The 22,893-nt window shown below is 41.9% G+C and overlaps 1 protein-coding gene across 5 annotated transcripts in view; it reads left to right on the top strand.

Moving 5' to 3' along the window:
- Positions 1 to 22,893, top strand: part of c2cd3 (C2 domain containing 3 centriole elongation regulator) — a 171,155-nt gene that overhangs the window by 49,332 nt on the left and 98,930 nt on the right. For all 5 annotated transcript variants that reach the window (XM_072577058.1, XM_072577056.1, XM_072577057.1 and 2 more), the window contains 6 exons: positions 4,821 to 5,002; positions 7,047 to 7,256; positions 11,495 to 11,610; positions 13,473 to 13,591; positions 17,502 to 17,636; positions 19,698 to 20,207. In XM_072577058.1, the coding sequence (XP_072433159.1) occupies positions 4,821 to 5,002; positions 7,047 to 7,256; positions 11,495 to 11,610; positions 13,473 to 13,591; positions 17,502 to 17,636; positions 19,698 to 20,207 (1,272 nt within the window). The remainder of the gene's footprint in view (positions 1 to 4,820; positions 5,003 to 7,046; positions 7,257 to 11,494; positions 11,611 to 13,472; positions 13,592 to 17,501; positions 17,637 to 19,697; positions 20,208 to 22,893) is intronic.

Raw genomic sequence — 22,893 nt, forward strand, 5'->3', positions numbered from 1 at the left:
ATGCTGACCAGATATCCCAACCCAATCTAGTCCCACCTACCAGCACCCAGCCCATATCCCCCCCAAACCCTTCCTATTCATATACCCATCCAAATGCCTCTTAAATGTTGCAATTGTACCAGCCTCCACCATATGCTCTGGCAGCTCATTCCATACATGTACCACCCTCTGCGTGAAAAGGTTGCCCCTTAGGTCTCTTTTGTATCGTTCCGCTCTCACCCTAAACCTATGCCCTCTAGTTCTGCACTCCCCGACCCCAGGGAAAAGACTTTGTCTATTTATCCTATCCATGCCCCTCATAATTTTGTAAACCTCAATAAGGTCACCCCTCAGCCTCCGACACTCCAGGGAAAACAGCCCCAGCCTGTTCAGCCTCTCCCTGTAACTCAGATCCTCCAACCTTGGCAACATCCTTGTAAATCTTTTCTGAACCCTTTCAAGTTTCACAACATCTTTCCGATAGGAAGGAAACCAGAATTGCACGCAATATTCCAACAGTGGCCTAACCAATGTCCTGTACAGCCGCAACATGACCTCCCAACTCCTGTACTCAATATTCTGACCAATAAAGGAAAGCATACCAAACGCCTTCTTCACTATCCTATCTACCTGCGACTCCACTTTCAAGGAGCTATGAACCTGCACTCCAAGGTCTCTTTGTTCAGCAACACTCCCTAGGACCTTACCATTAAGTGTATAAGTCCTGCTAAGATTTGCTTTCCCAAAATGCAGCACCTCACATTTATCTGAATTAAACTCCATCTGCCAATTCTCAGCCCATTGGCCCATCTGGTCCTGGTCCTGTTGTAATCTGAGGTAACCCTCTTCGCTGTCCACTACACCTCCAATTTTGGTGTCATCTGAAAACTTACTAACTGTACCTCTTATGCTCGCATCCAAATCATTTATGTAAATGACAAAAAGTAGAGGGCCCAGCACCGATCCTTGTGGCACTCCACTGGTCACAGGCCTCCAGTCTGAAAAACAACCCTCCACCACCACCTTCTGTCTTCTACCTTTGAGCCAGTTCTGTATCCAAATGGCTAGTTCTCCCTGTATTCCGTGAGATCTACCTTGCTAATCAGTCTCCCATGGGGAACCTTGTCGAACGCCTTACTGAAGTCCATATAAATCACATCTACTGCTCCGCCCTCATTAATCTTCTTTGTTACTTGTGGTTAGGGCAGCATTTACTACACATCCCTTAATGCTCAGAGGGCAGTTAAGTGCTGTGGGTCTGAAGTTGTGTGTAGGCCAAACCAAATAAGGATGACAGTTTCCTTTCCTAAAGGGCACTAGTGAACCAGATGGGTTTTTCTTGACAATCAACAATGGTTTTATGGTCATCATTGGACTCGTAATTCTAGATATTTATTGAATTCAAATTTCACCATCTGCCATGGTAGAATTCGAATCCAGGTCTCATAATAAATAAATGAGTCTCATAATAATAATCTAATGATGATATCACTAGACCATTACTCCCCTTTGCTTTCTATCGATTCTGTCCATATCTCTGATACTGTTATACATCTCAATCCAGTCCTCTCTCAGCCTGAGATGATGAATAATCCTGAGTTTCATCTCTTTAGGTTCTGCTTCTTAATTTGGTGCCTACCTTCTCACACTGACTATGTAGAATCTCCTCCTTTGTCCTGCTGATGTAGTTGGTACTGGATCACGACACCTGGATCCTCCCACTCCCAGTGCAAGTCCTGTCCAGCCCTGAGAATGGATTGAACCATTATACTAGGCAGGCAGTCTAACTGTCTCGACATTCACTGTTTGTTGGAGAGAAAAGTGTCAATTGTCTCCACTATATTGACCCTTGCTCATAGAGCCATAGACATGTACAGAGTAGAAACAGACCCTTCAGTCCAACTCGTCCATGCCGACCAGATATTCTAACCTAATCCAGTCCCATTTGCCAGCACTTAACCCATACCCCTCTAAACCCTGCATATTCATATATCCATTCAAATGCTTTTCAAAAGTTATAATTGTACTAGCCTCCACTACTTCCTCTGGCAGCTCATTCCATACAAGCACCACCCTTTGAGTGAAAGGTTGCCTTTTATGTCCCTTTTATATCTTTGCCCTCACACCCTAAACCAATGCCTTCTAGTTCTGGACTCCCCCACCCCAAGGAAAAGACCTTGTCTATTTACCCTATCCATGCCAGTCAGGGAAAACAGCCCAAACCTATTCAGCCTCTCCCTATCGCTCAAACCCTCCGATCCTCCCAACATCCTTGTGAATCTTTTCTGAACCCTTTCAAGTTTCACAACATCCTTCCGATAAGAGGGAGAATTGCACACAATATTCCAAAAGTTGCCTAACCATTACTTGTTATTTGTCCCTCCTGCACAGCATCCTGTACCACAGTACCATAGTCAGTTACCTCATCCAACCTGTAGCTCTCACTTTCATCCAGTCAGTTAGAAAGCACTTCAAAACTGTTGGGCAGTTACAAAGGAAAGACATCTGGGAGTTCAGAACTAGAGGGTATAGGTTTAAGGTGAGAGGGGAAAGATTTAAAAGGGACCTGAGGGGCAACGTTTTTGCACAGTGGGTGGAGCATGTATGGAATGAGCTGCCAGAGGAAGTGGTGGAGGCTGGTACAGTTACAGCATTTAGAAGGTGAATGGGGGAATGAATAGGAAGGGTTTAGAGGGATCTGGGCCAAGTACTGGCAAATGGGACTAAATTAGGTTAGGATATCTGGGTCGACATGGACAAGGTGGGCCGAAGGGTCTGTTTCCGTGTTGTCCATCTCTCTCTGACATCTGTCCTTTGTTGTACCCTACTTCCCACACTTGCATTCCTACTGTCCTGTCCCTGAATACTGACCAAAACAGATGACACAACCCTCAAATGTGTGACTGCCACCTGAAACATAGAAACCTAGTAACTGTCCTACTTCCCTGATGTGTTGTACTGTCTGTAGTCATCATCTAGCTCGGACTGAGTGTTGAAGCTGTTTGAACTTCAAACACTTGCTGCACTCAATATATGTCGATTTGTGGGCGGCACGGTGGCACAGTGGTTAGCACTGCTGCCTCACAGCGCCTGAGACCCGGGTTCAATTCCCGCCTCAGGCGACTGACTGTGTGGAGTTTGCACGTTCTCCCCGTGTCTGCGTGGGTTTCCTCCGGGTGCTCCGGTTTCCTCCCACAGTCCAAAGATGTGCAGGCCAGGTGAATTGGCCATGCTAAATTGCCCATAGTGTTAGGTAAGGGGTAAATGTAGATGTAGGGGTATGGGTGGGTTACGCTTCGGCAGGGCGGTGTGGACTTGTTGGGCCGAAGGGCCTGTTTCCACACTGTAAGTAATCTAATCTAATCTATCTGGGTAAGACTCTGCTTCCTGAAATGTATTAATATTGCAGTTAGCTTTTACAACACATCAATTATACCTACGCAAGGAAAAACAGCTTAATAATCTCATTGTTTAGATCAGAGTGGTGCTGGAAAAGCACAGCAGGTCAGGTAACATCCAAGGAGCAGGAAAATTGGTGTTTTGGGCAAAAGCCCTTCATCAGGAAAATTTCATTATTTGTCTCTTAAAAATCTCATTATCTGGACCAATATTGATCTTGTAAAAATTATAGAAATAAGTAAATCCTTTCAATCATGGGGCTAGTAACAATCTATTTTTAAAGAAATGATAGAAAACTGAATAAGGAGGGCGACATGTTCATCCATCTTCACAGCCAACCAAAAAATTACAGAAGCAAATTATTTCTGAAAAGTAGCCTTCGTCATCTTCTGACAGACTTGTGTAGCTAGGTGGAAACATTTCCAATAACTATGGGGCAACCAAACCACACCAAACAGCTCAAAATGCCACCTGAGACCTCTGTACTCTGATGCATAATGTTAAGAAACAGAGGGCAAGAGGAAAATGCAATGATTCCACTTACTCTATTTGGGGTTGAATTTGGGTACTTGCTTACCCTACGTTTCTATATGTTTTTATAAAACCTAAGTTCCCAAATGTCTTTTAACTACTCAACCTACCCTTTTCTGTTCAATGTATATTCCCAGTTCTTTCTGCAACTGAACCCTCTTTCGGGAGGTGTTGGATGCATCTCCATGAATGCTGCCAGTTGAAGATTCCTGCTGGTTTCAAAAAACAGCTTCAGTATTGTATATGTGACTCCAGACCCACAGCGATGTCGTTGACTCTTAACTGACCTCTGCGCAATTCGGGGTGGGCATTTAATGTTAGCATAACCAGCAGCACCTTAATCCCATGAACAAACATATATTTTTTTAAAAATCTGGCTGCTGTGAATGGATGTGGTCTATAGCGTCAAACTTTAATCAGAATATATGCGTAGAGTTGTTGAATTTTGATGTATATGATGTTTAATTGCATTATTTCCATTTCACAATGTTAAAAAATGCAACCATCAAAGTTATTGGAAGCCGAGCTATTCAAGAGACCTGGTTTACTATGACTAATCATGTGCTGTTTATAAGAACTTGATTCATTCTGAAGTTGACCAACAACAGCACAGTATGTTGTGCACTGCACCACTGAAATTAATCTGAGTTCCTAAACTGAGCATTCTTGTTATCTGCTTTGTCCAAAGTAATGTTGAGTAAAACTAACCTGGTATTCAATATTGGTGAAAATGATTGTGTTCCCAGTGTTCTCTAATTTGTCCTTTGTCCTTTCTATAATAACACTGTAAAATTGATTTTTTTTTAATATACCCGGTTTAGCTGATTTTAGGTATGAAATGAAATTCAGTACAGTATTGTAGTAATAATTGTCATTCAAACTGATTTTAGTTCTTTGTTCTTTCTATGTAGAAATCTGAAAGTAGTGCTAGTGATTTTACTAGTGAAGATGAGGAATTCAACATCTCAAAGAAAAAACTGAAACAGCAGTCCCTTTGCAAAACTGATATCCATAACCAGCACAGTCTGTCACATAATGCCCTGCATCACAATGTTACTGGTTTGAATCAAAATGGGGCAGGAAAAAGTACCAGGTAAAACAATTTAGCAACCCACTCAATGGCAGTAAATATAACAATGTATACATATTTGTTGAGTTTAATAATGTACTTTTGGATAAATTTGAATTGATGGTTAGAATTGCATTTTGCTTTTGCGTATATGGTCCTGAGTGTGATGTTTTAAAAAAAGACTGGTGGCATTCCTGTTTACATTGCCTCACAACCTGGCACTTGACAGTGTTATGTAAGCACCTTTCTTTTGTATTTGGAAGTTTTTCTCTGATACTTAACCATTTCTGCTTATTATTTTAGGATTAAAAATTTGGTCAAGTTGATTCTCTTATTTTTTCATTGTAAAGCAACTGGATAAATATTTGCAAACTGTCTTATAAAAATGGGTAAAAGGAAAGGAAATGGAATAGACCAGGTAGGTTTAGTAGAAAAGCTAGAGATGTTGCAGCTATAATGTGCTGAATAACTGCCTTAAGTATTGAAATTTTTATATTTAAATGGAATATTTTTGTAATGGTGTAAGGGAGGTACCTCCATTTGTTTGTAGAAAAGTGGTTTCTTTGATCTCTGTTGTATTCCAAGATGAGTGCATCAAAGTTGCTGATGCTTGCTGGCTGGTTAAAATGGTCCAGGAGGACCCTTAGACACCAGGACTATGATCATTTTGAAGCAAGAAGCCTAACTCCAGACTTTCCATTATCTATGATTCCAGTAGCTGTAGTGTGGTGCGTACTCGCGCATTAGCTGTGCAATATTGTGAGCCACCCTCAGTTGAAGAGAAGGTTGTTCAGAGAGCGTGTAACCGAGAGGAAGCTCCCCAGATCTGTGACATTCTACTGAATGCCACTGTAAAATTTCAGATCTTCCTCTGCCAAACCAAAAAATCCACAGGACTGTCAGGACAAAGAATGTTATAATGCTACATTGTACCATTACAATGGCTGTGCCTCCTCAGTAAATGAGCTTCCAATTTCTTGATATGTACAAATGTTGACACCTCTCTCTAAAGAATGGTCAGTCACCTCTCAGGTATACATTGCCTATAATAGATACTGAAAATGCCTAGCCTGGCTATGCAAACCCCAGCCAGGGGAAAGACTTTGGCTCCTGCACCCTCCAGATGCCAGACGCGTCTCTGTACTAATTCCGTGAATTGACAGTGCAGGACTCACTGTGTGAATATCCTAGGTCCAATATCCTCCCACTGAACCAATGGGATACTGTGTATATTCTCGAATGTGGATTCAAGCTTTCATTACACTGTCCAAATGCTAGGTTTGTGATTTGCTGGGTTAAAAGCAGGGGTATAGGCAGACACATTGCTGAAACAGGGAGTCTTTCATTAATGTCCTGAGGAAAGGACAACAGCTCCTTGCAGCAGGGAAGTTGCTTTCATTTCAGACAATCATGTGTAAACCTAGGAGGGCAATGAGACAAGCAGCAAATGTTGAAGTTTTGCAAGTGAATGTAGGTATTTTCTAATCAAACTATTCAGAGATTTTATTATACACCCTTAGAGCGGATGGGACCTGAACCTGGGTCTCCTGGCTCAGAGGCATGGGCACTTCACTCGACCACAAGAGCCTCCTATAAGTGAATATATATATATATAAGTTCTCTTCACAACCTGTGCCTCCGAGATTCCCTCAAAATGATTTCTGATTCTTGTTCCGACCACTACACCTTAGTGCAAGACTGACAGCTGGAGCTGAGGTAGAGAGAAAGTCTGCTGACTGGTTTGCCGTGGTGTCATTGAAAATTTTTGTCAAGCATTGTCTGGTGTTCAGGGCCGAAATGGTCCTGGACTGGTGAGCTTCTGCATATTCAGCCAGGTCTGCTGCAGGCAATGGCGTTACTGGCAGAAGGGAGCTGGAGGGACAGGACACCTTGCAGTGTCATGAGATAATCTCCTGGAGAACATATCTGTCACTTTTCCGACCTATGTATTTATTTCCTGAGCCCACAAGGGTCATCTGCCCTTTATGGAGGCAGTGAAAACTTGCAATTCCCTATCTTTTTTGAATTGCATGTGTTTAATATGTTTTAATGACATTCTTACCTACAGCTCCCACCCTCTGCAAGAAGGTCCTCTACTAGATGAGCAGGAAGTACAAGCCATTGGGTTAAGTGTTGATAGAATAACCCTATTAGGTCGCATTTACCTGGCTCGAGTCATCATTGAGACACTAAAGCTCCCTCCTGACAGCACTCAAACAACACCAAAACAAAAAGGCAGTAGTGGAAAGCCACCTCGACCAGTTCCTGGAAGAAAATGGTAATTTATGAAATATTACAGCATGTGTGGTTTATCAATTTTGCTTCTGAAATTAAAATATATGTATTTGTGACTAACTAGAATCATCTATTTTCCTTGCAGTCTCAGATTAATTCATTTACAAACGTATTTCTGAATCAGCATGTTTGGTTCCACCCTCATGTTGGAACATTCAGTGCTCCCAGGTACAACTAAAGGACTGCTGTATTTTCATAGCTGCAGTCTTTTAGTATTAGAGGGAATAGGTGTTTAATGGTGATGGATGGATCGTTGGTCAAAAGGGCTGCTTTATTCTGCATAGTGTTGAGCTGTTGAGTGGTTTTGCAGCTGCAATCATGTTGGCAATTGGAAGGGATTCCAGACTTCTACCTTGTAGACAGTGAAGAAGTTTTGGGTGACAGATGAGCCGTGCATTGGAGAATTCGCAGCCCCTTGTCAGGTCTAGTAGCCACTGCATTTTTATGGCCAGTTCAATAAAGTTTCTAATCAATTATGACTCCCATGACATTACTAGAAGATTGCATAATGGTAACGCTAATGTATATAACGGGGAAGTGGTTAGACTCCTTCTTGTTGAACATGACCATGATTTAGTTTTTGTCATCTAATCAGTGTGAAGGTGTCCATATACATCTTCTTTTCAAACTATTTTAGGGTCAGTTCAATGTTAGGATATCCCATGAGTTATGTTTTTATTCATTCACGGGATATGAGAATTGCAGACTAGGCTAGCATTTATAATCCATCCCACATTGCTGTTGTGAAGATGCCGGTGAAGTGCAATCTTGAAATGACTTAGAATTTGCTTTATTGTCACATATTCAAATGAGTACAGTGAAAAGTTCACAGTCGCCACATTACCTAGGTACAGATACCCAAGATCAAATTCTTAGGGAACAAAAAAAATAGAAACGTTAAGAAATAAATAGTCCAGCATTATATGTCATTGGAATAAATTAGAAAAATAAACAAGTAAAAACTTTAGAATATCAGTCTTTTCAACCCAGTCCATTCTGGCACCTAGCCTCAAGGGAGACCTCCACTAACTTGCTGTCTCCCACTCACAAGACAAGAGTCGCCCCACTTTAGGCACCATCTCTTCACCACTGGATCCACTTTGCTGGCGCTGCCATCTTGAAGAGTCTGCTGCCGCTGGCACCGCTGTCCCAGATCGCTGGAGGAGCTTTGCTGCAATTGGCATTAAACGGTGGGAGAACAACATTGCTGCCACTGCCACAGGCTCCGAATGGTGAGAGAATGCACTCAGTGATGCCAGCCTCTTATTGTGGCCACCATCTCTGATCACTGAAGAGGATGTTCCGGCTGCTGCCACCACCACCGATTGCTTGGAGAACATCCCTGCTTCTGCTGCTGCCTCCTATCACCGGGAAAAGCCAAGTGCGTCATTCTGCATGCGACCCGCTTTTGCCACCAACCAACCTGCAACAGTAAAGAAGAGATAAAAGACAAAAAGAAAAGGGAAATAAAGTGAAAGACGAGAACTCTGTGGGAAGCTAGAGAAGTGATTGCTGGGCCTCTTGCTGAGATATTTGTATCATCAATAGTCACAGGTGAGGTGCCAGAAGACTGGAGGTTGGCAAACGTGGTGCCACTGTTTAAGAAGGGTGGTAAGGACAAGCCAGGGAACTATAGACCAGTGAACCTGACCTCGGTGGTGGGCAAGTTGTTGGAGGGAATCCTGAGGGACAGGATGTACATGTATTTGGAAAGGCAAGGACTGATTCGGGATAGTCAACATGGCTTTGTGCATGGGAAATCATGTCTCACAAACTTGATTGAGTTTTTTGAAGAAGTAACAAAGAGGATTGATGAGGGAAGAGCAGTAAATGTGATCTATATGGACTTCAGTAAGGCGTTCGACAAGGTTCCCCATGGGAGACTGATTAGCAAGGTTAGATCTCATGGACTACAGGGAGAACTAGCCATTTGGATACAGAACTGGCTCAAAGGTAGAAGACAGAGGGTGGTGGTGGAGGGTTGTTTTTCAGACTGGAGGCCTGTGACCAGTGGAGTGCCACAAGGATCAGTGCTGGGCTCTCTACGTTTTGTCATTTACATAAATGATTTGGATGCGAGCATAAGTAAGTTGCAGATGACACCAAAATTGGAGGTGTAGTGGACAGTGAAGAGGGTTACCTCAGATTACAACAGGACCAGGACCAGATGGGCCAATGGGCTGAGAAGTGGCAGATGGAGTTTAATTCAGATAAATGCGAGGTGCTGCATTTTGGGAAAGCAAATCTTAGCAGGACTTGTACACTTACTGGTAAGATCCTAGGGAGTGTTGCTGAACAAAGAGACCTTGGAGTGCAGGTTCATAGATCCTTGAAAGTGGAGTCGCAGGTAAATAGGATAGTAAAGAAGGCGTTTGGTATGTTTTCCTTTATTGGTCAGAATATTGAGTACAGGAGTTGGGAGGTCATGTTGCGGCTGTACAGGACATTGGTTAGGCCACTGTTGGAATACTGCGTGCAATTCTGGTTTCCTTCCTATCGGAAAGATGTTGTGAAACTTGAAAGGGTTCAGAAAAGATCTACAAGGATGTTGCCAGGGTTGGAGGATCTGAGCTACAGGGAGAGGCTGAACAGGCTGGGGCTGTTTTCCCTGGAGCGTCGGAGGCTGAGGGGTGACCTTATTGAGGTTTACAAAATTATGAGGGGCATGGATAAGATAAATAGACAAAGTCTTTTCCCTGGGGTCGGGGAGTGCAGAACTAGAGGGCATAAGTTTAGGGTGAGAGGGGAAAGATATAAAAGAGACCTAAGGGGCAACTTTCTCACGCAGAGGGTGGTACGTGTATGGATTGAGTTGCCAGAGGATGTGGTGGAGGCTGGTACAATTGCAGCATTTAAGAGGCATTTGGCTGGGTAAATGAATAGGAAGGGTTTGGAGGGTTATGGGCCGGGTGCTGGCAGGTGGGACTAAATTGGGTTGGGATATCTGGACAGCTTGGACTGGTTGGACTGCAGGGTTTGTTTCCATGCTGTATATCTCTATGACTCTATGACTCTAAAAGAGCAGAAGCAAAAATAAAACAAAGAAGGAAGGCAGATGAGTGCAGTTAGGCTCTGGGCAAGAGCCTACGTACAGCCCTATTACCCGGGCACCATCTTGCACTAGCGTAAATGCTGCAATCTTTTAGAGTGTCATTATTCCCAATCTTTTAGAGTGTCATTACTCGGGCACCATTATTCCGTGCTGGTGAAAAGTCTATTTTCCACAATTTTGATCCAGTGACTGTGAAAGAATTGTATTACAGTTCCATATCGGGGTGCTGTGTGGCCTGGAGGGGAACCATATGTCTGCTGCCCTTGTTCTTCTAAATGGCAGAGTTTGTGGTTTTGGAAGGTGCTGTTCAAGGATGTAGCATAATTACTGGGTAATGGCATACCTTAATTTTATGTTTCTGTCTTATTAACATTAATGGATTAGTTTATCAGTTTCATTTGTATGCTAGGAGGCTGAAGCAATAGCAGGGACTCTACTTTCGCTGTCCAAGATTATTTTGAGGGTTGGAGAAGTAGTATGTTCTGCATAGACATTTGCACATTGAATAGATGTGTCCACAGTTAAAAGCAAGGAAGAGTAACAGAGGTGTAGGGAGGACGTCCTTGACTTTGGGTCTTTTGCAACTGCAGTCACGGCCAATGTTGGAGCAATTAAAATCATGGATTTGTAAGCGTAATTAGCGGAATGCAGGTATCTTTGAGGTTGTGGGATTGGAAGATTACAGGTAGGGAGGGGTGAGGCTATGGAATGGTTTAAAAACAAGGATGGGCATTTTAAAATTAAGATTTTGCTTGACCAGCAGCCAGTGCTGGCCAATGTGCATGTGAATAAGAGGGAACAGAGATTTTCTAGGTGTTGAGACACTGACTGCAAAATTATGGATGGCTTCAAATTTACAGTAGTCAATGTAGTCGACCAGTTCAGAGTGTGTTAGAATTGTCAGATCTAAAGATAACAAAGACATGAATGAAGGGTATAGCAGCAGTCATCAAATATTAATTCATTTTTATTTTGGGAGCCATTTACAAAAGCATTGTTATTTTAAATTCATGGACATTGATTCCCAGGATGTTGATTTGGGTTTCAGTGACAATAATGATATGAGCAATTTATTGACTTCATTTGGGGGAGACTTTCTTCAACAATTTAAAAAAAATTGATTTCTTTAAGAATTAAATTCCAATTACCATTTGTTTTTATATCTTCAGCACGTACTTTGTTGAGTATCACTTTCCTGTGGCTACACCTTCAAGAGCTGGAGGCAGAAATGTTTCCATGGCAACTGAAATTACATGGGTAGCTTCCAGCAAAGTTACACGAGAAGGTAAGGCAGATAGACCGTATTCTTTGTGCTACATTTAATTAAACTTTGTGTGTGATTAACATTGTATCTCCAACCGTGATTCTGTCTTCGGGAGATTTTTGTAGTCTCAGCAATATCATTTAAAAATGGTGGGAATGAAAAAAAGATAGAGACTTATTTCTAGCGAGTTTTGGTGAGACCTCAGAGAGTAGGATAATATTTTAATGGTCCCTTTTTAAAAATGTCAGACTTGTCTTCGCATGCAGAACAGGAAACAATGTTTAGTCAATGATAAATAGCCACAGTATTTGGCTATTACAGCCCTGTTCTATTGATTTTAAATGAAATTGACCTATTTTCCATATTTCCTTTTGAATTTGAGATCCTTTAGAGTAGTTAGCTGAGATTTAAAAATGTGTTTCCCTGAGGGTATAGGAATTTGTTTTTGGTATGAGGAGGAGGAAGAAAAGATTACCTAAAATAGAATATAGTGTGAAAGCAGACCATTCAGCCCATCAAGACCAGAAACTCTCCGAAGAATATGTCAATCAGACTCATTCTCCCTACCCTATCCCTGTAACCTTGCATTTTCCATGTCTAATCTAGCCTGCACGTCCCTGGGCATTATGGGCAGTTTAGTATGGCAAATCCACCTAACCTGCACATCTTTGGACTGTGGGAGAAAACCAGGTCACCCAGAGGAAACTCACACAGGCTCGTGAAGAATGTGCAAACTCCACGCACAATCGTCCAAGGGTGGAATTGAACCCAGGGCCTGATGCTGTGGGGCAGTGGTGCTAACCATTGAGCCACTGTACTGCCCCAAAAAATAGATTGCCTAGAATGTTCTCATGTGAACTTCCTGCTGTGTGGAATCAAGCATGCTTTGGGTGATGGAGACAAAACCTGATCAGCAACTTGATAGTGGCCAAGGACAAAACTTGCTGAGATTGCAGTGAGCTGGCAAGAGATAAAGGTTGACATTTAAACACCTACTGCAATGAAGAGTGCGTGCCAAACACCGGCCATAACTTAAAAGGTTTTAATTTGGTGAAGTTGCAACACAGGACTGCTTGCATGCCAATAGTTGAAGCAGCATACAATTGGCAGAGCTATGCAATCCCAGACCCAACAGATCAGCAGTCCTGCCATATCCAATTCTAAATGATAGTGGACTATTAAACAACAAACAGGAGGGGGGGTGTGGAGTTCCAAAGTATCCCTAAACTCACTAACAGAACATTGCGTGAGTGCACAAGACAAGGCTGAAACATTTTGATCTGTAAGTGCTAAGCGTATGTTGCATTTTGGCCTCCTGTACAGGTTTACAGTATAAAAGATGCCTGTTTTTAGCCAATTTGATTCATGCCACATGATACGAAGAAAGATGCTGAAGGCACATGGCACTGCGTACGGCAGAACCTATGGCCCTGACAACATTCCTGCAATACTGCTGAAGACTTGTGCTCCAGAACAGACCACATCTCTAGCTGTTCCAGTACATTACAACACTGACATTGACCTAGCAAAGTAGTGGAAGGTGTCACCGACAATGCTATTAAGTAGAAAGTAAATAGTAATAACCTGCTCGCTGATGCTTAATTTGTGTTCTGCCAGGGCTGCTCAGCTCTTGATCACATTACAGCCTTGGTCCTAAAATAAACAAAAGAACTTCCATCAAGTTTAGGTATGAATGTTTGACCAAGCATGGCATCAATGAAGCAGTTCAAGAAGGCAGCTCCTCATCAGCTTTACAAGTATGATGAGGAATTAGTAACAAATGCTGAGCAGTAACATCCAATTCCAGTATAAGAATAAATAAAATCAAATGGATGCTCTAAGTAATTTTTAAAAATATTTAAACTTTTTTCTATTTCTTACAGTTGTGAACTTCCAGCAGCGTTTTGTTTTTCCTATTTGTTTTAGTGGTTTAATGATAGAGCGATGGTGGAACTCTGATCTTGTATTCAAAATTCATTCCAAAAAGAGTACACAGAAAAAGGTTAGAAGTACATTATATTTTAAAAGTCTTGGTGACGTAAATGTAAGCATTCATTTTTTTTTCACATAGATAACAAAAGCTATAAGAAAATGCCTGGTATAGAACGTTGTGCCGACCTTTTAACCTACTCTTAGATCAAACTAACCTACATTCTCTTCATTTTACTATCATCCTTGTGCCTATCCAAGAGTTGCTTAAATGCCCCTAATATATCTCTGTACTTCCACTGCTGGCAGTGCATTCCACGCACCCACCATTCTCTGTGTTAAAAACTTACTTGTGATATTTCCCCTACACCTTCCTCCAATCACCTTAAAATTATGCCCCCTCATGAAGGCCATTTCCGCCCTGGAAAAAAGTCTCTGGCTATCCACTCTATCTATGCCTCTCAACATCTTGTATATCTCTTATTAAGTCACTTCTTATCCTTTTTCGCTCCAATGAGAAAAGCCCTAGCTCCCTCAGCCTTTCTTCATAAGACATGCCCTCCAGTCCATTCTAGTAAATCTCCTCTGCACCCTCTCAAAAGCTTCCACATGCTCCCTATAATGAGGTGACCAGAACTGAACACAATATTTCAAGTGCAGCCGAACCAGGGCTTTATAGAGCTGCAGCCTAACCTCAGCTCTTAAACTCAATCCCCTTGCTAAAGAAAGCCAACGCACCATGTGCTTTCTTAACAAGCTGATCAACTTGGGTGGCAACTTTGAGGGATCTATGGACGTGGACCCCAAGACCCCTCTGATTCTCCACACTGCCAAGAATCCTGCCTTTAACTCTGTAATCTGCATCTTCCAAAGTGAATCACTTCACACTTTTCCAGTTTGAACTCCATTTGCCACTTTTCAACCCAGCTCTGCATCCTGTCAATGTCCTGTTGCAACTTATAACAGCTCTCCACACTATCCATAACTCCACCAACCTTCATGTCATCAGCAAACTTACTAAACCACCCTTCCACTTCCTCATTCATTCAAGTCATTCTTAAAATCACAAAGAGCAGAGGTCCGACAACAGATCCCTGTGGAACACAACTGGTCACCAAGCTCCAGGCTGAATACTTTCCATCTGCTACCACCCTCTGTCTTCTATGGGCCAGCCAATTCTGTATCCAAACAACCCTATATCCCATGTCTCCTTACTTTTTGAATGAACCTACCATGGGAAACTTTCTCAAATGCCTTGCTAAAATCCATATAAACTACTCCAATGCTCAACCTTCATCAATGTGTTTTGTCACATCTTCAAAGAATTCAATAAGGTTTGTGAGGCATGAACTGCCTCTCTGAAAGCCATGCTGACTATCTCTAATCAAAGTGTGCTTTTCCAAATAGTCATAATTCCTGCCTCTCAGAATCCTCTCCAATACTTGCCCTCCACTGACATAAGACTGACTGGTCAGCAATTCCCAGGGTTATCCCTAATCCCTTTCTTGAACAACGGAATAACATTTGCCACCCTCCAATCATCTGACACTACTCTAGTGGATAGTGAGTACGCAAAGATCATCACCAAAGTCGCAGCAATCTCTTCCCTCGTTTCTTGTAGTAATCTTGGGTATATCCTATCCGGCCCAGGGACTTATCTATCCTCATGTTTTTCAAAATTTCCAGTATATCCTCCTTCTTAACATCAACCTGTTCGAGCATATCAGCCTGTTTCACACTGTCCTCAGTAATGGATACTTTGCTTCAGTATTCACTAAGGACCTCCCCTACCTTTTCCAACTCCAGGCACAAGTTTCCTTCACTATCCCTGATTGGCCCTACCCTCAATCTGGCCATCCTCTTGTTCCACTCATAAGTGTAGTATGCCTTGGTGTTTTCCTTAATCCTACATGCTACACTTTTTCATGCCCTCTTCTAGCTCTCCTAAGTTCCTTCCTGGCTAACTTGTAATTCTCTAGAGCCCTGTCTGATCCTTGCTTCCTTAACCTTAAATAAGCTTCCTTCTTCCTCTTGACTAGATGTTCCACATCTCTTGTCATTCAAGATTCCTTCACCAAACTATCCCTTTCTTGCCTCAGTGGGACAAACCAATCCAGCAATCACAGCAAGTGCTCCCTAAACAATATCCACATTTCTGTCATACTTTTCTCTGAGAATATCTGTTCCACAGTTCCTGCCTAATACCATTGTAATTCCCCCTCGCCCAATTAAATACTTTCCCATACTGTCTGCTCTTATCCTTCTCTCTGACGACAGTAAAGGTCAGGGAGTTGTGATCACTATCATGGAAATGCTCTCCCACCGAGGGATCTGGCACTTGACCTGTTTTGTTGCCAAGCACCAAATCCAGTATGACCTCCGCTCTAGTCCACCTATCTACATATTGAGTCAGGAATAATTCCTGAGCGCACCTGACAAAATCTGCTCCATCCAAACTATTTGCACTAAGGAGGCTCCAATCAATATTAAGGAAGTTGAAGTCACCCATGACAACAGCCCTGTTACTTCTGCATCTTTCCAAAACCTGCCTCTCAATTTGCTCCTCCATGTCTCTGTTGCTGTTGGGAATCTAGAGAAAACTCCCAGCAAAGTGACTGCTCCTTTCCTGTTTCTGACTTCCACCCATACTGATTCAGTAGACGAACTTTCCTCGATGACCTTTTCTGCAGCTGTTATATTATCCCTGATTAGCAATGCCATTCCCCCACCTCTTTTACCTCCCTCTCTATTCCTTTTGAAGCATGTAAATCCCAGCAACCATTCCTATCCCTGTGGTATCCAAGTCTCCATTATAGCCACCATATTGTAGCTCCAAGTACTGATCCATGCTCTTAAATTCATCATCCTTATTCCAGACAATTTTTGTGTTAAAATAGACACACTTAACCCATCACACTGACTGTAACTTTGCCCTACTAATTGTCTATCCTTCCTCACAGACTCTCTGCATGCTGTAGCTAGGGTGATTAGCCAACATCTTTTTCCTAGGGCAGGTGAGTCCAAAACTACAGGACATAAGTTTAAGGTGAGAGGGGAAAAGGTTATAAAGTAGCTGAGGGGTAACTTTTTCACGCAGAGGGTGGTGAATGTATGGAATGAGCTGTCAGAAGCTATCACAATTGCAACATTTAAAAGACATCTGGATGGATATATGAATAGTAAGGGTTTAGAGCAATATGGGCTAAATGCTGGCAAATGGGACTAGGTCAGATTGGGATGAATGAATTGGACCAAAGGGTCTGTTTCCATGCTGTAAGAATCTATGACTATGTCATGAAATCTCCCTGAATAAGGCCAGCTACAACTGAAACCCTAACTTAATGCCTCTTTTATGTTCATAAAGGACAGTACCTTTTCATGTTTAATTTAATAACATTGTTAGAAGCACAGGACCTTTTTGGAAATTATCCTGTGCTGAAAATTTCTATTAAATTCAGCTTAGTCAAAGAAAAACATGTTAGGCCACTGTTAGTAGAGTGAGGGAATGGACATGTCAGTTCAGTGAGTTCTATTTATGGCCTTAGAAGGCAGAACATAATCATATTTTTGACCACAATCACAATAAATAGTTTGAGCTTTAAGCTTGTGTTTTACAGCTTTTAATATTGTTCAATGAATATTACTTCATCCAGTTGACTTTTTTTGTTTTCTCAAAATTTGTAACTTGGGCATGAACGTCCTAATGCCGAGGAGCTGGGTCTCAATTTCTTTTGAGGCTGTTCCATATACTAGGAACTAGCCACAAGGTCAATACTTGTTAGCAGACCGGGTTTCTTACTGATTTCTTCTTCCTCTGAAAACTAAGCAAATTATTTCTAAAAAAAAGGTTTTTGAAAATGCACAAATAACACATTGTATATTTATTGCATTAAAAGGCACTTCTTAATGTACATAAATAAGCTTTATGGAATAATTTGTTCCAGTGATTATTACCTAATTTATTTTCTTTTTCATTACAAAAGCCCATTTTGATCGGCACAGCTACTCTTGCACTTCGAACTGTCATTCAATCAGACTTGTTAAGTATTACCAATGAATTGCCTGTGGAAATGGTGTTTGACAATAACGGACAACAGCAACCGATTGGTCCTTTAAAGGTAATCATGAGAAATAATTGGAAGACAAATTGTGCATCAGTTGACAGGGAAAATTGTAAAGCGGAAGCCTAGGTCAACTCTTATGCTGTCTTAATTGAGAAATACTACAGGGGTAAGGTCTCAAATCCAACTGCCAGAAAACCGGTGATATCCAAAAATATTTTTTAAACTGCCAGGCATAATTTGTAATTGTTATTAGATGAAAAAAACAACAACTGTCTTTTTGGCGACTTGCTGAATTTGGCAAGGTTATTGATTTATTGTGCCTGTTTTTTGCCCTGGTCTGAGTGGCCCTTTACCCAGCCAAATTGATTCGATCTGTCCAAAACCACCCAACTCAAAAATTGGCAAGATCCAAAATCTAGCAGAGATGTCCTGAGGTTGCTGGTTTTGAGACTGCATGTGTGAAATTGAGAGAGCAATATATATTTACAAAGACTAAAAGAAGTAAAGGATATAGCTGGGATTTCAGCAATGAGAGGTACTTTTTGAATTTGAGTAACTCGCAAGTACAAAATCACAAATTAATTGATTTAAACTACTTAACAACTAATATTAAATTAGATGCTTGAAAGAATTTTGGGCAGCAGAAAGCAGTTTATGAATTTCCTGCATTAGCCAGAGAGGTCTCAGGCTCATTATCCAAGTATGGCATCAAGGAGCCCTACAAAACTGTAGTTAGTTTTACTCAGGGAGGAAACTGGTTTGAATCATACCTAGCTAAAAGGAAGATGATTACGATTGCTGGAGGTCAGTTATCTCAACTCCAGGACATCTCTGCAGCAGTTCTTCTGGTTAATGTCCTAGGCCCAATCACCTTCAGCATCTTTATCAATGACCTTCCTTCCATCTTAAGGTCAGAACTGTCCACATGCAAAGTAGGGTCAACATCAAGTTTGGAATGATAAGTGGCAGTAACATTTGCACTATGCAGGTGTTGGGCAGTGACCATCTCAAAAAGGAGAAAATCAAATTCCGTTGTGTCAGCATCCTGGGAACTTACCATTGATCAGAGATTGAATTGGACAAACCATGCAGATGTTGTGACTACTAGAGCAGGCCACATGCTCGGAATTCTGCAACAAGTAACTCACCACCTGTCTCCACAATGCCTTTCCACCATCTACAAGGCACAAATCAGGAATGTGATGGAATACTCCCCACTTTCCTGGATGAGCAGCTCCAATAACACTCAAATTGAGCACCATTCAAGACAAAACAGCTCGCCTGATTGGCATCCCACCAACCTTTACTCCCTTTACCACTAACGGGCAATGGCAGCAGTATATACCATTTAAAAGACGCGCCTGAAGAATTCAGCAAGGCTCTTCTCTGACAATACCTTCCAAACCCGCAACCTTTCATGTATGAGGATAAGGGCAGCAGGTACATGGGAGCACCACTCCTTGCAAGTTCTCCTGTCAAGCCATGCACCTTCCTGACTTAGAGCTGTTTCATTGTTGCTTTACTGGTACTGGGTCAAAATCATGAAATGCTCTTCCTTACAGCATTGAGTGTTATTCCCTCTACCATGGATTATCATGATTTAAGGAGAATGCTCATCACTATCTTCTCAAGTGTAATTAGGGATGGGCATTAAGTGCTGGCCTACCCAGCAATTCCCACATTGCATGAACTAATGGAAAAAGAAATCAGGGTTACATCGAGTTACCTGATACCTCGTTGCTTGCAGTGAGAATGCTAAAATTGGCCATCAAAGGGACAAAGTAGCAAATGTTGCTATTCCTCATCACTATTGAGTAGCAGTCACCTGTTTGAAATGAGTGAGAATGAACACTGGATAAGACCTGTGCTGCCATCTTGGATAAAACACCAATACATGCATCTAGGCTTTGTAACCGATGACAGTTCCAGAATGGAACCGTCTGGAGGGTGCCTGCTGCTCAAGAGTCAATTTCACAAGAGGGGACAGGGAGAAAATTAACAACAGATGAATTCAAATATTAACACAGCCGAAAGATTTACTGCATTAGTCTGAATTTATCATAGTCTAATTTTCTTTCTTCTTTCATTAAAGTTCTAACTTCATTTGTTCTATAGGTGACTATCGAGCTTGTCGCTGACAACAAAAGTTTTAACAGTGCTAATGCCAGATTAGCTGTTTCTCCTAAGAGGACTTGTGTTGTATCTACTCCAGGATCAAAGCTTCCGGTAGAGCAGCTCAAAGGTGTTGATGTTTGTCCAGTTGATTCCTGTCCTTTTCGTCCACGTGCCATTAAATTGTCAAATAAAAGAAATGTTGAAGCTCATTTGAAACAAAGTCGTGCAAACTACATATCCAGACCGAGCTATCAAAATCATCATAATGCTTCCCCTGAATCTGCAGTGCAAAATTCAATAGAACAGTTTAATTTTTCAGTTGAAGAAGAAATGGGTTTTTTATTGCATGTTCTACTGATGGTGCCTGATGGAAAAGACTTTGTAGTGAGGGATGGCAGAATGCAGCAACAGGACAATATCTACCTAAAATGCAAGCTTTTCAGCACAGATGAGGCAACAAGATCTACAGTTAGCTGCAGCACAAGCTGCCCAATTTTCAACTTCTCACTGGTAAGTCTTTTTTTGAGAGAGATTAACAATTAATAATAGATTACATATGTTAAGATTTTGAATAAGACATTAAGAAAGGATCTTGGTTTTGTATTTACTACAAAGTATGGATGGCCAGTAGCCTAACAAAGAATGTGTACTGTGGATGGAGGAAATGAAAACATGTTTCTTAGTGTAATGCCTGATTGGCATATGCCAATTTAAAACAAGCGATTTTACTATTTTATGTGATATGTTTATTTTAAACTAAAATTTGTCCATTTCCACTTACTGTGTAGAACAGTCGTCATACAAGCCATTTTCATCTTCTATCTGCAGACCAAAAAATAGAAAAAACTTAAGGTCTTTGTGAAAGCGGATTGTAGACATGCTGAGTTTGCGCCCTTTAGAGAAAGGCTTCATTTGGCCCAAACTCATCACATCTGCAGATCTGTCTGGGTCTGCTCAGGTTAAATAAAGTTTATTTCTAAAGGGCCCAAATGGACCTATAAACTTCCGTCATTAGGATTTCACTATGCATTTAGTGTTCTGTATGTAGGTTTGCTCGCTGAGCTGGAAGGTTCATTTTCAGACGGTTTGTCACAATACTAGATAACATCTTCAGTCAGCCTCCGGATGAAGCACTGCTGATGATTCCTGCTTGGCTTCTTTGGGTTGGTGATGTCACTTCCTGTGGTGATGTCATTTCCTGTTCTTTTTCTAGGTTAGAATGCCATGCTTCTAGGAATTCATGTGCATGTCTCTGTTTGGCTTGTCCTAGGATGGATGTGTTGTCCCAGTCGAAGTGGTGTCCTTCCTTATCTGTATGTAAGGATACGAGTGAGAGTGGGTCATGTCGTTTTGTGGCTAGTTGATGTTCTTGTATCCTGAGCACTACATTGGGCAAACAGGCAGAAAGTTAGCCACCAACTGGGACAACACATCCATCCTAGGACAAGCCAAACAGAGACACGCACAAGAATTCCCAGAAGCATGGCATTCCAACTGAAACTCTATCAACAAACACATTGACTTGGACCCCATTTACCACCCCCTGAGAAAAAGAACAGGAAATAACATCATGAACCCAAACATGTAAGTAGAAAGCAGGAATCATCAGCAGTGCTTCGTCCGGAGGCTCACCGAAGATGTTACCTAGTATTGTGATGAAATGTCTGAAAATGAACCTTCCAGCTCAGCGAGCAAACCTACATCCAGAATCTTAACTTGAGCTACAAATCTTTTCAAAACTCACTAGCATTTAGTGTATTCCTACCTTCTCAGTATTCTACACTTCCAGTGCACTGATTTGTACACTGGACATCACTTTTTTTTCCCAGTTTGACATAATAATTAGAAAAGAGCAGATTATTTACCCACCCAGATCTCCATTGTGTCTGATTTTGCAAGCAAAGGATTTAGATGTTTCAGTAAGAACAGAGAAGATGGTAAAAGAGGGAGAAGTGTGGCATTGTTGGTCAAGGAGAGTATTATAGTTGCAGAAACTCTGTTTGGGGACTCGTCAACAGAGGTAGTATGGGCTGAGGTTAGAAACAGGAAAAGAGATGTCACCCTGTTGGGAGTTTTCTGTAGGCCTCCGAATAGTTCCAGAGATGTAGAGGAAAGGATAGCGAAGATGATTCTTGATAGGAGCGAGAGTGACAGGGTAGTTGTCATGGGGGACTTCAACTTTCCAAATATTGACTGGGAACACTATAGCATGTGTATTATAGATAGGTCAGTTTTTTCCAGTGTGTGCAGGAGGGCTTCCTGACACAGTATGTAGACAGGCCAACAAGGGGCAAAGCCACATTAGATTTGGTACTGGGTAATGAGCCCGGCCAGGTGTTAGACTTGGAAGTAGGTGAGCACTTTGGTGATAGCGATCACAATTCTGTTATGTTTACTTTAGTGATAGAAAGGGATAGGTGTATACCACTGTGCAAGAGTTACAGCTAGGGGAAAGTTAATTACGGTGCGATTAGGCAAGATTTAGGAAGCATAGGATGGGAAGGGGATGGGCACATTAGAAATGTGGAGCTTATTCAAGGAAAAGCTCCTGGGTGTCCTAGATAAGTATGTACCTGTCAGGCAGGGAGGAAGCTGTCGAGCACGGGAGCCGTGGTTTACGAAGGAAGTGGAATCTCTGGTCAAGAGGAAGAAGGCGGCTTATGTTAGGATGAGATGTGAAGGCTCAATTAGGGTGCTTGAGGATTACAAGATAGCCAGGAAAGACCTAAAGAGAGAGCTCAGAAAAGCGAGGAGGAGACATGAGAAGTTGTTGGCGGATCGGATCAGGGTAAACCCTAAGGCTTTCTCTCGATATTTAAGGAATAAAAGAATGACGAGAGTAAGATTAGGGCCAATCAAGGATAGTAGTGGGAAGTTGTGTGTGGAGTCAGAGGAGATAGGGGAAGCACGAAATGAATATTTTTCGACAGAATTCACTCTAGAAAACGACAATATTGTCGAGGAGAAAACTGAGATACAGCCTACTAGACTAGGTGTGATTGAGGTTCACAAGGAAGAGGTATTAGAAATCCTGCAGAGTGTGAAAATAGATAAGTCCCCTGGGTCGGATGGGATTTATCCTGGGATCGTCTGGGAAGCCAGGGAGGAGATTGCTGAGCCTTTGGCATTGATCTTTAAATCATCATTGTCTACAGGAATAGTGCCAGAAGACTGGAGGGGATAGCAAATGTAGTTC

The sequence above is a fragment of the Chiloscyllium punctatum genome, chromosome 9, assembly GCF_047496795.1.
Source record: "Chiloscyllium punctatum isolate Juve2018m chromosome 9, sChiPun1.3, whole genome shotgun sequence".
NCBI lineage: Eukaryota > Metazoa > Chordata > Chondrichthyes > Orectolobiformes > Hemiscylliidae > Chiloscyllium > Chiloscyllium punctatum.